Genomic DNA, 18,146 nt, shown 5'->3' on the forward strand with positions numbered 1-18,146 from the left:
TGACCTATATCACAAAGGGGGGAGGTGTCGAATGTAGTAACATGACGGCATTTAGTGAAGGAAACCATCTCAATTCTGAAAGAAATGGAGGGAAGAAGCAGGGAAAACGGCACCACAGACCTCCCGTGCAGAGATATTTGCCAATAACAAGTGTGACAGAATAAAGGTTGCAGGCTGGTGAGTTCCTGTAATCCTCCACTGGTGTCATTGTGTTGCTATTGATTATATGAAGCCTCCGAAAGTGCAGGGCTGACCTGACCGTTATTCAGTACCGAAGGCTGGATGGCGGAAATGGTCAATATCCCGACCTTCCCACAGAGAGCCACTCTGCTTTATTCCAATGCTGAGGACAGTAAACAAAGTTGAGGTACGTTCCTTTGTGAAAAGATCTGCCACCCCCAAGAACAAAAAATAAGTAATGATAGACATCCAGTGACCTAACCTCTGACCTTTCATCGGGAAGCAGCTAAACCAAAGCCGCAACATTTCAAACAGGGAAAAACATGTTGCATCATCTGCAACCAGAGGAGTTTATATGCATATCGACATCAAGTCTTTCCAATTCAGATCCTGGCACTGAATCTGTGAAGACGGATCACCCCCATAAAGTCTAGTCCAATTCAATAATTCCAATTTCGGTTCGCTGGCATGTCCTATATCATCATATATTGTGTAATACGCCATCAGCGATTGGAGAGCAATGCAAAGTAGTGCAGTAAAAGTCCCGGAGGTCCAATAATCCAGGTAATTTAGTGTCTGCGGGATGATGCGGTGGGGCCGTAAATCACACCCGGCGCGGCGGTGACTCCGCCAGATGGGGGTGAGGGGTCGGGTCCAGGAATAGCACGGCATGGCAGAAAGATGGGTGCTGCCGGGTGAAAAATGGCCAGAGGTGGGGCAATCGGCCCAATTAGATCGTTTGGACCATGACACTTCAACAAACACCTCAAACTTCCTGAAAAGGCACTTTTGTAGACTGGAAGGAAGCGTCTGCCAGTCTCCCCATCAAATTCTAATGATGGGCTTCATAAATAATCACACATCACGGGCGCCTAAAGCCGTCTTTATGTTACTATTAATGATTAATTAGTGTCCTTCAGCGCCAAATATGATTTATTTACCCGCAAAATACTGTTTGCCAAGAGAAGCCAGAGGACGCGGGCTTTTTAATTAAAAGATCAATTAATAACCCTACCTCTCCAGCCAGATTTGAAAATGAGTTTTCATTGCAATTACAAAATGGACTCATCAGCGCATGACTTATCAGCGTACACACAGAGACGCTGTTCCACACCGCCATCTGCGGGCCTCATTGTCCTCCTCCATCAGGAGCGCCGGCGCTGCCAAGATTTATTAATTAATTAAGATTTCTATTCAGCACAGCAAGGGAACATTGTGTTCCTTCATTTTTTTTATGATAAAGAGGCGTATAAATAACCGGCTTAATGTGCGGAGAGCACGCAGCTCCACCGGGAGTCCAGGAGAGGAAGAAGCTTGAGGGTTCCCATCATCTAGGTGTGGCCAGCTGAGGGTCAGCTCTGGTTAGGACCTGGTTAGGCCATTTTCTGGAGTTAGAACGCTACCAAAAGTATTAGAATGGAAGAAACTTTATTAGTTTGAAGGAAAAGATTGACCTCATTCACTCCTCTCAGGCCTGACCCCCTCAGATGCACCTGGAGTGTGGAAGGAAGCTGATGAGGAGCCACTGGAAGAAGGTGTAAACCCCAACACCAAAAGGCCCAATGGATCGGACCCTCCCAGGTCTCCTGAGGATCCTTCAGTTTTACCCCTTCGCATCAACATTAGCTGGGGTACGAGGGTCTGCCCCCCCCCCCCCCCGGGTTAACCAACTGAACACAGGTAGGTGGGGCGGACCCAGTGGCTGCGTCAGGTCTGTTGACGTGATCTACGTGATCTCCTCGGAAAAGGTTCAGCAAAAAAAACCTCTCATTTCCAAATCCGGCCAACGTTCAATGTTCAAATCGGGAACGCTTGTTCCTCCACGTGTTGGTCCTAAACGTCCGGCACGACGTGATGATGCCGGACCGGAAATCAGCCGGTTCTGATGGTCCCAGTGCGCGCTAACCTGAGCCGAGCTGATCAAAGCCGGTCCCGTTGTTGCTTGTGAGCCCACAGGGGTTAACGAGCTTTTTGGCCTCTGTAAAAGTGGGTTCTGGCATCCAGTTTACTGGCTGTTGATCCTGCTGAAGCTCAGGAACGTTGGCCCCAGGAAACAGGTGTGCAATCAGGAGAATGGCTTTGGAGAGGGAGATTGACATCCTCGCAGCTTGATTGCCCTCATTTTAACTCCGGTAAAGATCCGATCAGAAGCCGTTTCTCGGAGCCCCGTTTGAATCATCAGTGATTCGGCGTCATCAGCAACCTTGAGTGATTTTTCAGGCGGGAGGTGTTGATGACGTGCACGCAGGCTCCCACGCCACCCGTCCTCGTATACGTTCTCGTCAATACTTGACATTGGCGGTTGGTGGGCCCGCTAACCACAAACAAACAAGTTTGGCCTCTTATTCATCGGAAGTGGTCACGACTCCCTCGAGCAGCTCTGTCAGCGATGGGGGCAAGTTTCTGCCAGGACGGGCTTTGAATCTCAAACAGGCCCCGAGTGCTGGGGCCTTTAGAGGTGAGGGCAACAAAAGATGAGTTGATGCAAAGAATCTGAAGTTTTCACCCCCGACTCTGCATTTCAATCAGGCTGCTCGGTGCTGGGTGGCGTTTTTAGCGCTCATCATGAGGACGCTAATGCTATATCAAAGGTTCAAAGGCTTTCATTTCCCGACGAATATAAAAGAAAAGGAGAGTGTTTACAGCTGGGAGAGGCGGGGAGGAGGGGGGGGGTTACAGATGGCTGCCCACCTGGGAGCTTTAACACAGCACAGGCGAGTCGCTATGAATGGGAGGAGGATGCTAGGCTAACTCTCTACGTTTAGCCAATCGGCGCTGAGCAAACTCCACCAAGAAGTTTTTCAGGGCCGATTCAAGAATGCACCCTGGATCAGGGGCGCCGTTAGGCAATAGTTCCTGTAAATGGTTCGGGGGGTGGGGGGGGTTCCTGCGCTGGAGACACGCCCCCCCCCCGGCTGTGTAAAACCACCCAGTTTAATCCAGGCCAAATGAAGTTAAAGCACTCTGTCTAAATGTGTCGAATTTGTGGATCAGTTGTAGTGACTGATAAATGTGTGTGTGTGTGTGTGTGTGTGTGTGGGGGGGGGGGGGGGTCAAATGGACACTCGCCCCGTTTGCTGCTGGTTACTCATTTTTAATGAGGAGCCTCCTAAAGGTAACCAGAACCCTCCTTTGGTCACCTGACCACCCTGACAGCTGAAGAGGTGACGCACACCCAGACGATGCGTTCGCTGTCTCCAGTCTTGACTAAAGTTTGCGCGAGCTGTCAAACACCATCTTGTGACGCGACGGCGTTCAAACGAGGAAGTGTCGCTCATCCAAGTGGGAACGAGAGCAGACGGCTCCGACTCTGCAGGGAGGGAGCGTTTCCAACTACAGAGGAACGTCAAATACCTCGGACTGCTCAGCGGGCTTCAGTTATTGTTTTATCTCTAAGCAGTCGCTAATTGTTCTACGCTGGGAAACCTTTATTAATTAATAAAAGTGTGGCTTTTCATCTCAGGCGGGAGGTGGGTTTTTTCAGGGTCGCTCCCTTTGCGATTCATCCCTTTGACTGAGTCGGTCGGATCTGATATTTGCGCCTTTGTGTCACGCTGTGCGGCGAGGATCTCAGCCAATACCGTCCCCCACCTGCCGCGAGGATGAATATGGAGACGTTAAACGTGGGTCAGAGATCAAATATCACCCGGCACAAGAAGCTGCCCGTTTCCGGTTTAGCTGATCATTCATCGCCGATCGTTTAAAGACAAAGAAAGGATTTAATGAAGACTATCTGCAGCCTGGCGCCTCAGGCAAACACCAGCCTTCTGACCTGGACACACAAATACCTGCAAAATTAAAACTCCTCCGATGTGTTTCACCTCTCAACGAGCCAAACAGCAGCTTGATGCTCCGAGAGGCAGCGTGATGGTTCGTTTCCACGACTTTGAGTTTGCTCTTTTAAATGACCTTAAGCTGCAATTAGCCCAGAAGTCACCCACACTCATTAATAAAAGTAAAATAATGAATCTAAAAGTGAGGAGAAATTCATATTTAATTTGACTGTTGTCGCGCTGCTCCAGAGTACAACAGCTCTGACCAGTTAGCACCTAAATGCTAGCATCTTATGCCATATTTTCATGATGGAAAATGCTGTTGACTTTGTGTATATGTGTTTGTGTTTAGTTGTTTACTCTCCGTCCAGCAGAAGCATCGGAACATCCCATTGTTTGCAGATACTGGGGGGTGCTGGGGTGGCTAGTGATTGCCACTGGTTGCTCAAAGTAACATCTAAGCTAACAGAGGTGATGTCAGCAACACACCTGAGACCCTACATTAGCTTTTTTACTGGAAAGTTCCTTTGCCTTGTTTTCAAAAAGTCATCTGAGGTTTTACACTGCAGTGTCAGGCTGATAGCGATAGTGGTTTTAGCTATATAAGCGATCTGATGCAAAAAAGTTGTGTAGCTTGTTATTAAATGACACTATCGGACAGCTGGGTACAAAGATCTACCACTGTTGTGGTATCCCAATGAATGGGAGCTAATATAGCCTAGCTTAATGGAAATATACCACGCTGTGCTAAACTGAACACCGCTGCTCAGCTTCTCCGTATCATTAGCTCATTTTGTCAGTGTAGCAGCTGTATGATCGCGCACCAAATTAGCAGGATCTCTTTCATCCAACTTAATTTCTTGCTTCGCGCCATCATCCTCTCTTGTTTAAGTTTCCGCATCAGCTACCATCTAAGTCTTCATTTAGAACTTGGCACAGTGAGGCCCCGTCGATGCCCCCGCGTTTCCTGGCACTTGGTGAATATGGTTTGATGGCAGAAGAGGCTGAATGATACGGCACTTTGGGAAAGAGACTGAGAACTCTTCCCATCACGACAGGGGAGTTGCAGCAGGGCAGCGAAGAGACAGTGATGAGTGGCCACCAGTGGCCCTCATTACAGCTCCCCCGAGCAAAACATTTTTTTCCTGACACCTTATATTTAAAAATTAGCAAGCCGAGGAGGCTAAATGGATTAAAATCAATTTCAGAATAGTCTGGGAGCTAGAAATCTTTCAGCTGCTTCAAGCTATCGAGCTCTTTAGAGTTTTGGTTATTAGACTCTTCTGTTATCTCTTAAATGGAGGTAGCTAACAGATCATTCTTGATGCCGGGAATCAGGGTAAGCTAGCGCAGTTTGAACATCAATCTCGGAGTTGCCTCCAAATGCTAAATGGCTGCAATAAAACAACAGCCATGATGTGAACAGTTCAGCTGAAGCCAGGAAAGGCAAGTCTGCGCAGCTATGTATTAGCCATAGCTCAAATGAGGCATCAGACTTTATGAAATATTTATGAATCCAATGGGGGGCGGCTCGGAGATTTACACTTTGTGGTGCCGGCCACTCCGTCAACTCGCCTAAACTAATTACTGCAGACAAATTTTGAATAAAGACTTCTCAGGGAGGGAGGGCTAATGTGTCAGAGTGCTGCAACAGGAGAGATTTGGAGTCCACTGAAGCAACAATTCATCACTGTCTGATCAATCATGCATGCTAATACATTCAAGTAGGCAAAGTATAGCAAGTATTACATATGTCATGAGTAGGGCTTATTTCATAGCATATGTATGCTATTTTTAAACTGATTTTTCTTCTTTATGATTGAATTTTAATCATGAAAATGGTGCGAGCAACAAGTGGACCACATTGGGAAGCCAAAGCCTCGTTAGCATTAGCATTTGCAGCCATTAGGGATGACATCCTTTATTGTGAAATTAAAAATAAAGGCACAGGACAATTGTTTTCTCTTTTCACCTGAATTTGGCATCATGAGGAAGAACAGATGATGCAGCTAAAAAGTCCAGCGATCTACACAGTGAGGAAGACTTTTATTTTAATAAAATAAAAGTTGCGTTAGCCGTGTGTGTGCAGGTGGCCGTCAGGGCTACAACACTTATTTGGGTATCACCAGCTAAATCAGACACCCAATCAGCCTGAACAGGCAGGTAATCAATCAGATTTACCTTTAGATTGACTGCAATGTGTGTGAACACAACTACAATGAACACAAAGAAACTGAAACGGGCACAAGTTAAACTACAAAAGAAAACACATCATAAAAAGCACCAGTCTGATCTGAATCCAGAAGAGCTCCTCTGAAGGTATTACTTCGTACCGTTCACACCTGCCAAATGATGCAACATTTGAATTACGCTGGACTGAAACACTTAAGCGCGTTTTTACTGTTACTGTGACTCCAAAGCTTCGAGGAAATAGACGCCTTTTAGCCCATTAGCCTCTAAAGTGTTCCCCAAACACTCTGGATGACTTTAAAAACACGTCGCAGATATTCCAAAAGGCTGCCGTGCTTTTTCAACACTTCGGCCCACGAATGTGCTGCAGCCACGCCGGCTTTGAAAGAGTCATTTTTCAGTCCATAAGGCGGAACTGATGTGACTTTATTAGCCACATGCAGGCTAACAGCGACCCTCTTTCCTGTTGGAATCCATTTTCTGCTCCTGGTGCGAATATATGATTCCCTGCTTTTTATTTGAAGACGGCTTAAACGGGCAGCTCAGAGCAGCTAAATAAGCCTTAGACGACTGTGCGTCAGATACAAGTGCACAGTTGGACGTGCTAGCCACCACTGGGTGAGCGCTCAGCGGTAGCAACGGCTCCATCAACTACAGATCACCCCAGAAGAATTCCGACTGAATTCCCGCCCATTGAGCCGCTCCAGCTGTGGCGAGGGGAAGTCCTGTTAATCGCCGCGCTGAACCCACGCTAACCTCCTCTCCCGCCGTAGCCGCGCAGCAGTGACGAGCCTTATCGGTCATTATGAAGATCTCTTTTGTTCTGCGGTATAAAGAGCGTCCCTGTTGCCGCGGCGCTTTGATTCTCGCACCCGTGTCTCGGCGGAGCTATTTATAACTGGCCTGCGAAACTCCGCAGAGACCCAGCTCATTAATGCCGTGGAAACGATGGCGGCAAAAACTTTTGTTTTATAATGAAGCCAGAATGAAAGAACGGCCAAAGTCTGAGTGGACGTAAAGATTTAAAAAAATAAAAAAAGGTGCATGAAATAAAACATTTCATCAAACTTGAAACTATGAAAACCTTGCATAATGAGGTTTCCAGATATGAGCCAGTAACTGGGCCAAGAGGAGCCCATTTCCTATACCCCCCCCACCCCCCCACCCCCGTGGCCCACCGCCTGGTACGTTTTGCCAAAAGTGAGATTGAGCGCAGAAGCCTCTACGAATAAAAGCCAAGCAGAGGAGTACTTAAGGGGGGAAAAAGAGAGAGGAAGGATGGCAATAATTGTCCGGCACCTTTTCCTCCGCACGCCTCCGACGGCTGATTTCCCTGTGACCGTGACAGCTGAAGCCCGGGATCATTCATTAATGCCCAGGCTCCTCATTACTGTCTCCTCACGCTTTGGAAAGACTCATTACCTGCATAATGGAACGCTGCTTAGAACAGTCAGACCTTTCCTTGGTGGGAATTAATCATCTACATGTGCAGACAAAAAGGGAATTCTCACATTAAAGATTTAGAATCTACCTTTTTTTGCCCCTTCCCACTTTAGATTTTGCACGTTCTTGGCTCGCGTCTCCGGGGACGCTGCGCCCTCGTCTAGTTCCAGTTTGGACCCGAGTCACGCAAAGGAGAGGAGACTGGCTGCGTACTCACAGTTGACTGTGACTTTTACAGTTTTGGTGTCGGGCGAGGCGATGTCGTTCAGGGCGCTGCATTCGTAGTCTCCGGCCTGGTCCCTCGTGATGCCAGTGATGTTCAGATGTTCAACGCTGTCGTACTTCCTGCCTGGAAACAGAAAAGAACACTTACTGGGGCCTGACTCGGGTTACGTGGCTCAGTAGAGTGGACGGTGAAGACAAATCCTCGTTATTGATAAAACTTTGATCTGTAAAGAAAGCTCTCAGATGTGCTGAGCGCCTGATTAGCTTTATTGCACACTTAAGTAGCAGCAGATTAGCGGCACGCTAATCGATATGTATTGATACGACCGTGGGGAAAAACACATAATAGCCAATTTCCAGTCATCATCTGCAGTTAGAACTACCTCCAAGAAGAGAGACACTTTCGATAGCTCAGTGCACATGTCGCATCTTTATAGCTAGCTAATGGCGCCAAAGGCAGTTGTGGCAAAGCAGCATGACTGACGTATTAGCACGGCTTAAGTGCAAAGCCGGAGGGGGCGACAATCCACACAAACAAGTCCGCTTCGATCAGCAAGGGGATCATTTTAATTCGGAATTCCAGCGTTGTTGGAGGTGACAGGAGACAGGTGCTGCTGAATGTGCTGCTACTAAGAACTGCCAAGAAGCAATAAGGGCATCAGGTGTAATTCCATTTGAATAATGAGGATGAAATAAGCAATTGTATCCAGAACACAGGAACAAATCAAGTTTGTTTCAATCAACAGTGCAGGAGAACCTCTTTTATAATGTGTAGCATTGGCAGCATGTAGCAACAGAATGGTCAGTGTACCTAAAGTACTTTTAGCCAGAGGTAACTCACAACTAGCGTGAAAGGGTGGTGAGCAAAAAGTGTGCTGAATTAAGCTAACCTGGGCCCAACATCTCATAAAAGAGGCGAATCCAAACCACCCGCAGTGGTGTGTCCAACATTGTGTGCTGACAGTCTATCCTGCAACTGAGCCTGATGCCTTTACAAAAAAAAAAGTCCCTCAATCCACAACCTTGGTGGTTTTCTATCTGCTAGCTATGTCACAACAAAAATGGAGGCACTGTCGATAATGAGCTCTCCCGTCTCTCCTCGCACTGTTGTACTGGCAACAAAGGGGTCTTGGCAGAGATATCGGTGTCTGCACAAACAACAGCAAATATGAAAAAAAGAGCAGCTATCTGAAAACAAGCTCTGCATGGTGAGAGGCAGGAGCGCTAATGTGCCAAAGCACAGGGACAAAAGACGCAATACAAAGGAGCGTTTCTGAGTCCGGCGCGACTCGTGGCTGGGCTCAAGTATTGTTTTTACTGGAGGTTTGGGATTATGCTTTTTTTTTTTTTTTGTTTATTTACAGAGATCAAATGTTTTGGTGTCAGAAAAAGGTTTTTCTTTTTTCACATCTCCGGTTTCCGGATGCACAGAAGCACCGAACACAGTTGTGAGCTCATAAACAGCAAAGTGGGGGCACTTTATCACCAGTGGTACGTAAAAAGGACTCAGAGGAAATAAAAACTTCCCCTTCTGGTGGCGGATTCTTTCTGTTTAATCAATGTGGTGAGTAAAGTGCGGATTATGTTACAGTATCTGTATCCTTAAAGTAACTTCTGCTGGCGCTGCTGTGGCCCCCACAGCGACGCTGAAGCCAAATATTCATTTCAGTAAGTCTCCATCACACAGCGTTATGGGTTCCTGGGACATATAGTGGTACCGCCCAGTCTAGCTTGTTTGTTAGAGGCGCTGATCAATGCTGCAGAGACAGTCGGAGCCATTACAATGACGCCTCCTGCGTCGGACTGCAGAGCTGATCCACTTAGTGATGAGAACCATGAGACAGGAACACCTTTTACAGGAGCTGTATGGACGTTTGTGGTCAAAACCGGTGCATCCAAACTACTGGAGAGCGTTGAATACCCCCCTACTACTCCAGCAGGAGCCTCTACTGGAGAGGGACCGGTGCCAATGACCATTCCTACATGGGAGTTTGTTGTCTGTGGATCATGCGTAGGTGATTCTAAAGCTAACAACAATGATGCTACTTCGCTTTCAGTCATCTCCATCGTTCAAAAGCATCTCCCACACAGATCCTGGACCAGAACATCTGATAACTGTGAGTAATCCCGTTTAGATGCTCACAGGCTGCTGAGAGAAAGTGAAAATGTAATTTCAAGGAAAGCTGTTGTTCATATGAGAATAACGTCATTATTACAGATGACAAAACTCAGAATTCATGATGTCCAACTCACATAAAACACATTTCAGGACCCTTTTACTCTGTTTCAATACTGTATTTTCTTTTTGAACTGAACTTGCAGCACAGACATCACAGTTGTTGTTTTTTTCCTTTTGCAGCTTTTTTATATAGAAAATATAGAATCACTACATTTACACGGCACCATCCCAGCCCTTTGAGGATTGTGCTGGTTGTTTGTTGGGCGTAACTGCTGCTTCCCCTTTAAATAATGATCTATTTTTAGGTGCCTCGCAAAGTGGAGAACTCCACTGTGCTTCAGAGCTCATATTTGTTGAAGCTCAACTTTAGCCTGATCTGATTGATCCTGGAACTGTTTTCTTTGAGGCAGATGGTCCGATGCTCACTTATGAAGCTCCACACTCCAGAAAACACCACTTCTCTCCAATGCAAGGAGACAGTTTCATAAGCGAACACTTCAAAAAATAACTTTTTATGGGTGTCAGAGGTTAGTTGAAGCTATAAACATCTGCAGCTCTAAAAATAAACACAGTTCTCATTAAAACAGAGGATGTGATGAAAATGGGTCACGAACGCTCCATTAAACATGTGAACATAAGGAAAAGCCTCCAATAATCTATGTGTTATGAATAAAAATAAACACACTACCTCATTTGCCTTACATAGATTTCATTTACGAGTTGTGTCATGAGAATAAAGACAAAGGAAAAAGGTTTTTTTTCAATTTCTTCTTTTTTTATTTGTCTGAACTGAGGGAATAGTTGTCTGCGTTGCCCTTTTGAGTTAAAATGTCCAGCATTTGGGCACCAGAAGGGCCCCGTGTCATAAAAACATTCACCACAGCACATAAGAATGAGCAATAATGAATGATTTATGCTCCTGTCGAGGCTCAGTTAAACTGATGATGAACAATATCACATTAAGGAAATTACACACTTCACATGGTGGTGAAAAAGACAATTTATTTAATATTACTACAGCTGCATTTTAGGGCTTTTTAATGGTTTAAATCCTAAAGTATTTTTTGAGCTGTTCCAAAGAAAGTTGTATGATCCAACACTGATCCAAACCCTTAAAAGCTTATGGAGGCAACATGTTGGATTGTTGGTCGCCGTAAATTCAATTATGTGTTTTCCCAGTTGTTCTGACAGCTGGATGCTGTAACTGCATATAATTCCTGATGCTGTTTGGTCCATATGTAAGCTTTGAGATAATTAATTTGTGAAGGTTTATTGCATTTTGACTGTTTGGAATTTTCCTCCCGCTGAGTAATTTGGATCATGATCCGGGAGAAAAAATGTGTCTTACCTCATGTTTCTGTCTTGCTGCCAAATTAATTTTCAGACAATGGACAAATTATGTGGTTATAATGAGGCCTACGCTGCACACTGATTAAATATATTTGGTAAAGGGAGATTGACACAATTAAATGAATAAACTCAGGATGTAGGCCAAATTAAAGGACTATTTTTGGACATGTTTGTTTAACGCTTTAGAGAACAGTAATTTACAGTGAATGTGAAAAGGATCCTTTTATGGTGTAACAATCATATTGATGACTAGAGAAATCCCTATTTTATAGAATACACTCGAACATGCTCACTTATTCCATATATCTTTGTGAGGACCCTTCCTGACATAATACATTACCCAATCCCCTTCCCCTCACCCAAGCATTCCTATAAAATGCCTAATTGTCATCCTAAACACCACCTAAATCTAAAAACTCCTGAATCATTTTGCTCGGGCAAAATGTTTTCATTTACCAAAAAGGTCCTCATTTTGCAAAATGAAACGCCTACTTTGGTCCTCACTCTGCCACATGTACAGGCGCGCACACACACACGTAAATGCAGGCCCTCCAGTACACTTGTGAACTGCTGATTTGTTTTTTAAGCCTCTAAGACCATGCCATGTCCACCCTTTTTATAATCAGCCACTGGATTTTGGACCCTCTGGTATTTTCTGCCGTTGCCTATCAGGGTCCCGCTCACACAGTGAGTCATGTCCTCACTCATCTCAGCCGCGATGATGCCCGACAGGAGCATCCATAATGTGCAGAGGCAGCTATTGGCTGCCAGCTGATTGGAGTTAGTTACATTGGCCAGTGTTGGAGGATGATGATGTCAGGGGAATGTTGTTATAGCAATGCTATGTTGAAGCTCTCGGTGGTGGGAGTATGGTTCTTGTCCAGCAAAAGTGAAAAACATCATTGTCTGCACAACAGAAAATAAATATGCTCATGCCATCCAGATAAAAAGAGAATTGTATGATTAGCTGCTTTACTTATACGTAGTATAAGTAGATAATATGTCACTAAAGTACTACTTGCAATAGTTAATTTAATTATATAAGATCTTTTACAACAACGTTTGGTGTTGAGTTTTTACAGACACCTGATTTAACACAAGGAAACCTTGAGCAGCACAAGGGGAGTGTTGAGAATGTAGCTGTTAAAGGACTGCAATCACCAAACAGCATGAAATAGGATGGAGCAAAGTGGAGGCACATTCTTGAGATACACCTAATTATCTGTGCCAGGTCATTATATAACAGCCAACAAAACCAGTCGGTAAAGGACAGCCTGGAAAAATAATGATGAAATGAGCATAAATGGCACATAAATGGCGTAAAGCCAACAACTGGAGTTATGCAAAGATTCTACACAGGCTCTCTCCACCTGAGGGACATGTTACTTACAGCAAATTACCGAAATCACAGCAGGGTTAATTTCCCCATTCAGCGCCGGCGCCGGTTGGGTTCTGTTGCAGTAAGCAAATCCCCACATTTGTGTGGAGGAGCCATGAGAATGTTCCCTTCAGGGCTGCAATGCACAGATAGTGAAGGCGTCGCCAAAGAATCCATTTTCTACATCCATTTATCCCTTTAACTCCTGAAAATGGAGAACAACCCACGCCGCTACATTGTGCACTCCTGCCTTCTGGCCCCCGACACACTGTGGGCCAGAATGAGGGGCCAGTTTTAGCCGGGTGCAGGGTTTGGTGCGCCTGTGAGCCTGGCCTGATGAGGGACCACACGCTGCTCTCTGGTTGCCAATCTGGAGCCATTAAAATCTATAGAGCCCGACTGAGCCGGAGGAAGTAAAAATCGGCTCTGATTCCACACGCCGCCGCCCCGCTGACCTGCGCAATTACCTCGCTGTTACTTTGTGTGCAGGCACATTTGTCCATCTGAGGAGAGCACCCAGAGGAAGTGGAACGGCGAGATCGGTGACCCCTTTCGGTCCCGGTGCGCTACCGCGAGGCTCCGTGTGATCGTATCGCTGCGTGGACGGCTCTGATTTCACATCTGAGAGCACTCAGACTGCATTTGTGATCCGATCGCTCAGAAGCCCCAGGTACAGTTCAATTTTATGTTATTTATAAAGCATTTGTTACCATCAAAATTACTTCTAGACTTTTCACAGGAACCCAGAGCCTGACCCCCAACAAGAGAAAAACTCCCTTTTATCAGGAAGACACCTTGAGCAGGACCAGGCTCATATGGGGCCCCCCTGCTGGGTACAATAAGGGGAGACAGGGCAGAAATGAGGAAAGACACAGTGAAGTCACCCAGACAAGTAAGCTGTCGTCCAGCTGTGGCCGAAGGTGATTATAAAAGTAGCTCATGGACATAAAACCTGTAATAAACATGCAAAAAAAAGGGAAAATGTATGATTGTTCAATGCTGCAACCAGAGAAATGATTTGCTAACTGCTAATGTTAGCAGAAATGATGTCGGCGATGCTTGTGATCATGTTTCCAATAGCACGTTCTTCTTTTTCAGGCGTTTTCTATGCAGACAGACTGAATGCGGTGGGGGTTGTGGGTGGGTGGGGGCCTCATTAACTGCTGATTAGTTAATGACACACTTTCAGCTCAGCTGCCGAGAGTGAGATTTAATGAAACTAATTAGTGGATTTTAATACCTTGAAAAAACTGTGAATACAAAATTCAGCACAGAGATTTAACAAAGAAAATGATGTGTGGGTATCTTAAAAAACAGAAGTAAGTATGTGGTTGGAGGTGACCCGCACCACCTCTCGAATTGAATGAAGCCGGTTTGCCTCCTGCTGCTAATATTAAACCTCAGAAATCATCAAATTTTGGATTTAGATGCTGCCCGATCTCAAGGAGGAAAAGGTGGGAAGAGAGCAGCAATATCGGCCTGGTCTGTGTGTGTCTGCATGCAGATCCAGCCGACATAAACGATCCACAAAGCTGCCCTGAAACACAGAGCGAAGGAGTGAGAAATGCTGCTGAGCTGAGTTCCATCAAGACAACAATCAAATCCATTCCAGCCAGTCTTCTGCAGAGGTCACTCTTCTGTTCCATGGATTGTGCTCTCGATGGAAAAAGCTTATCAGGGCAATTTTGCCGAGCCACCCGTCCGTCCGCCAAACCGAACGCAGCAGACTGCGATAAAAGACTTTTTAGGAGCCTCGTCGGGACCTATAACAGAAATGTGAGGCCCAGACGCACTTAGAACCCTTCACCTAAGAGAGCCTGGTCTTCATGGGGAAAGGGGGGGGGGGGGGGGGGGGCTTGTGCGTTAAATGGATTTTAACTATGATTTTAATCAACTTCCTCTTTACAATTTACGAGATTACCTCAAACCTCCGAGGATTTCAAAGCCACGTTTGTTTTTTTGCCTTCACAATTACAACCATCTAATTTTCCTGTGGCTGTTTTCTGCATAGACAGACACACACACACACACACACTTGCTGGTCCAAATGGTCGTCACGCTGTACAGTTTGTGACTAAACTCCACTCATTGCAGCATTTGCCGAATTGGGAAAGGGAGCTGAAGGGGAAGAAAATGTAAACACAAAACAGTTGGAGTAGGAACAGGGAGCTTGACAGTCAGTCAGGGCAATTTATCATTCTGTCAGACTTCACTGACTGCTGCAGCGGAACTATTTACACAGCAAAACTATCCCCCCCTCCTCCCTCGAATGTTCGCAGCGGAGAAAAAAGCTGAATAGTTTGACTTGTCTGGATGCTGCGGAAGACATAGATAAACTGATATGAGGCTACATGTAGCTTCTTAAGCTAGCTGTAGATATGGCTAAGGTAATTTGATGGGGGCAAACATCACTTTCTCATTCATTTAACCTCCTCTAGCTCCCATTTCTTGCTAGCTACATGGCCTCACAGGTATTGACACCACGGGAGGAAGTTGAGCCAAGCCTGTTTAGAGCGCACGTGGTTCGCTCCACGGTGAAATATTACCGGCACTCTGTACAACGAAAATATTTTTGCAATAATGGATTTCGGAGCACAGCAAGGACATTATCCTACCATTTCCAGAATTCAATTCGACACTTTGTATTCAAGTGTTTTGGAGGGAGAGAAACCTTTCAAGGCAAAGCTTTTACCATGAAACATTGCGGGGGTCAGCTGGAAAATGAAGTGACTCACGCGAATCTAATGCGCTCTTTCAGCGAACTTGGTTGTGAGACGAATGGAAGCAGCTGCTCTGCTACGTGGAGATGTTGTTAATTATCTTTGAATGTGTTTATTTTCTCAGGTGTATTAGATTCTAGTGGAGCAGAAGGGCAAATGTGTTGTCAGACAGGAAAAACCAGCCCGTCTCTGCAGGACAAGTCAACGGTTTTAAGAAGACAGTGTAACAACAACGAGCATTTACTCTTCCCAGACTCACATAAACTCGGCCATCCTCCTTTAATCTTCTATCTGCGCGCCTATTTTGTGCCTGTGCTCCAGTTGGAACCACCCACTCTACATATCTCAAAGATTTAATGGAATTCCATCGATTGGTAATTGGCCTATTACAACTTTCCAGCTGTTTCACATCCTTTGGACAAATGAACCCTCCTGACAATAAGAAGCTCAAAGATCCCGTAGCAAATAAACCTTTTTTGAACTCTTCTGATTCGCCGGGAAACAGGCTACGATTACATTTAGTCCCTTTCCGTTTGACCAGCGTATCATTCCTTCTGCGGCACACTTCAAAGTGCCGCCACATGAAAGTCAAAAGAGCGACGGCCACTTGGACTCTGGAACGGTTCTTTTGATCATCGCCTGCAAACTCCCCAAACGCAATTGGGCCACGACCGCAGAGGAGGATTTGACAGCCATAAGATAAATGCAGTCATCTCCTCAGCTATCTGATAAGCACAGCGAGCTCTAATCCATTAATATGAAAATGAGGAAGGGCTGGAAACGCCTGGGTGGAGGATTCCGAGTGCTTAAAGATGTATGTGTTTTCCTGACTCGCAGCCACATAAATAATTGATAGCGATAATAATAAAGATACCACCTTCAGCGGCAATTTATTAATGCTGCCGCAGCCTCAAAAACTCGGGCCTGTGAGTTTGTTGTGTGGCTGCTAATGGCCTGATTTTAAATGTAAAACTACAAATCATGGGAGGTGGCGTTGATCTTGATGTTCAACTGAAAACGACAGACAAACGACATGTGCTCAGGTATCACCAAGCGCTTCAGAACTATAATAAAGCTGCTTGAAGTTGATGCAATGCAGGTGCATCTTTGGCAATGATTTTAGATTCTCATAGAAGATACTGCGAAGATGTTAACGAGGTTGACGTGTGTCAATGTTTTGTTGGATGTAGATACCCAGAGTATGAAATATTGACAATGAAATGGGTGCCCCATTGGAAATAAGTCAAAGTTTTGACCAAAATATGAAAGAGATCATTGGCTGAATCGGTAGATTTCAGTCCACACGCCACCCACAGACTCAAATAAAGTATGAAACCCAGCTCGACAGGCTTTGTCTGGACAGCACTTGATTTTTTTTTTTTTTTTTTTTTTAAAAAAAGGACCCGTTGATGTGGTATTGTGTTCACAAAACCTCCACAGGAGGTTTTTAAACTGTTCTTCAGTAGGAAGGTGAGTGCAGCACTAACAGGATTAACGCGTCTCATGAATTTTAGGCTGATTCGACGATGAATTGAAAGTACAGGAGTAAAAATAGTCTTCTTTACCTGCATGTTCAAATCTTACACCCCACGTGGCTCCTCGCCATCAAAGTAACTAAAGGACAGCCCTTCCTTTCTTCTCTAGTCTGTCACCTATTGATCCTGTCCCTACTTCCTATCTTCCTCCCTCCATTTATCCTTCCTTCTGCCTCTTTATCCGCCCAGCCGCTCATTAGCATAGCTGTGTGAGGGGTCGTCTCACCTAATGGGGTTATGTGTCTCCAGGAAATGGTGGGCTCTGGTTTCCCACTGGCCGTGCAGATGAGCGACACGTTGCTGCCCTCATTTACAGTGATGTCAGAGGAAATGTCGTAGATCTTCGGAGGAACTAGAAAGGAAACATAACAAAGGTTAGCATTCTCACACCTGCATAACTTCAGTGAAGGAAATATGTGCAAAGGTGGACCTCCTAAACTTAAAGCAATTAGAAAACTGTCCAATAATGTCATGCTGAGCGACCTCTTTCTGAGGTGTTAAACAGCAACTTTTCTATCTGATGTCTGGTTCCCACATCAACCCCATCCAAAGCCTCTGGCTCCTTCTGAGATGCTTCGGATTGTTGTCAAGAGTTCCCAATCATGGAATAATGAATGTTAATTAATAAGGCAAATAAGGACTCTTCTGGTTAACTTAAAGAATATTAACCACCGAACTGGAGACAATCCTGCAACAACACTGATCGCAGAGGCTTTACAAATATTAAACGGCAATCTAGAGTTCATCTGGAGTATCAGGATAACTTTATGATGGTGGGAAAGATCGTTGCTTGTGGAGAAGTAGGCTTGAAGGATAAGATCAATGAGAAGATTCCAGACCAGATGAATTTTGAGCGAGGGAGATCAATAAACAAATGAACATTTAATACACACAAACCGGATACAGGGAACGGCCCCATGTGGTTCTATTAGCTATCAAACAAAGCAAAGCAAAACCTGGTGGTTTAAAATCTACAAAATCAGTAAAACCACCACATGTTTACTTCCAGAAAAGTGAAAACGTTGCTGTTTTAAAGTCTTGATGACGTTCCGTCGCTGTCTGAAGGCTCGGTTCTTGTTCAAAAATCAATTCATGAAAGAAACTAAACCTTTTAAAGCAGCAAAAACTGACCTGTGGGCAGTAATTTCGTTTGCTAACAGGCAAAAATGAGGC

General features: G+C 45.2%; 1 protein-coding gene across 5 annotated transcripts in view; it reads right to left on the minus strand.

The window, feature by feature from the left end:
* The window catches only part of negr1 (neuronal growth regulator 1), a 92,746-nt gene that overhangs the window by 31,920 nt on the left and 42,680 nt on the right, over positions 1-18,146 (minus strand). For all 5 annotated transcript variants that reach the window (XM_057038659.1, XM_057038660.1, XM_057038658.1 and 2 more), the window contains exons 3-4: positions 17,200-17,325; positions 7,804-7,935 (exon numbers count right to left, since the gene is read on the minus strand). In XM_057038659.1, coding sequence (XP_056894639.1) covers positions 7,804-7,935; positions 17,200-17,325 — 258 coding nt within the window. The remainder of the gene's footprint in view (positions 1-7,803; positions 7,936-17,199; positions 17,326-18,146) is intronic.

The sequence above is a fragment of the Takifugu flavidus genome, chromosome 7 (assembly GCF_003711565.1).
Source record: "Takifugu flavidus isolate HTHZ2018 chromosome 7, ASM371156v2, whole genome shotgun sequence".
NCBI classification, from domain to species: domain Eukaryota; kingdom Metazoa; phylum Chordata; class Actinopteri; order Tetraodontiformes; family Tetraodontidae; genus Takifugu; species Takifugu flavidus.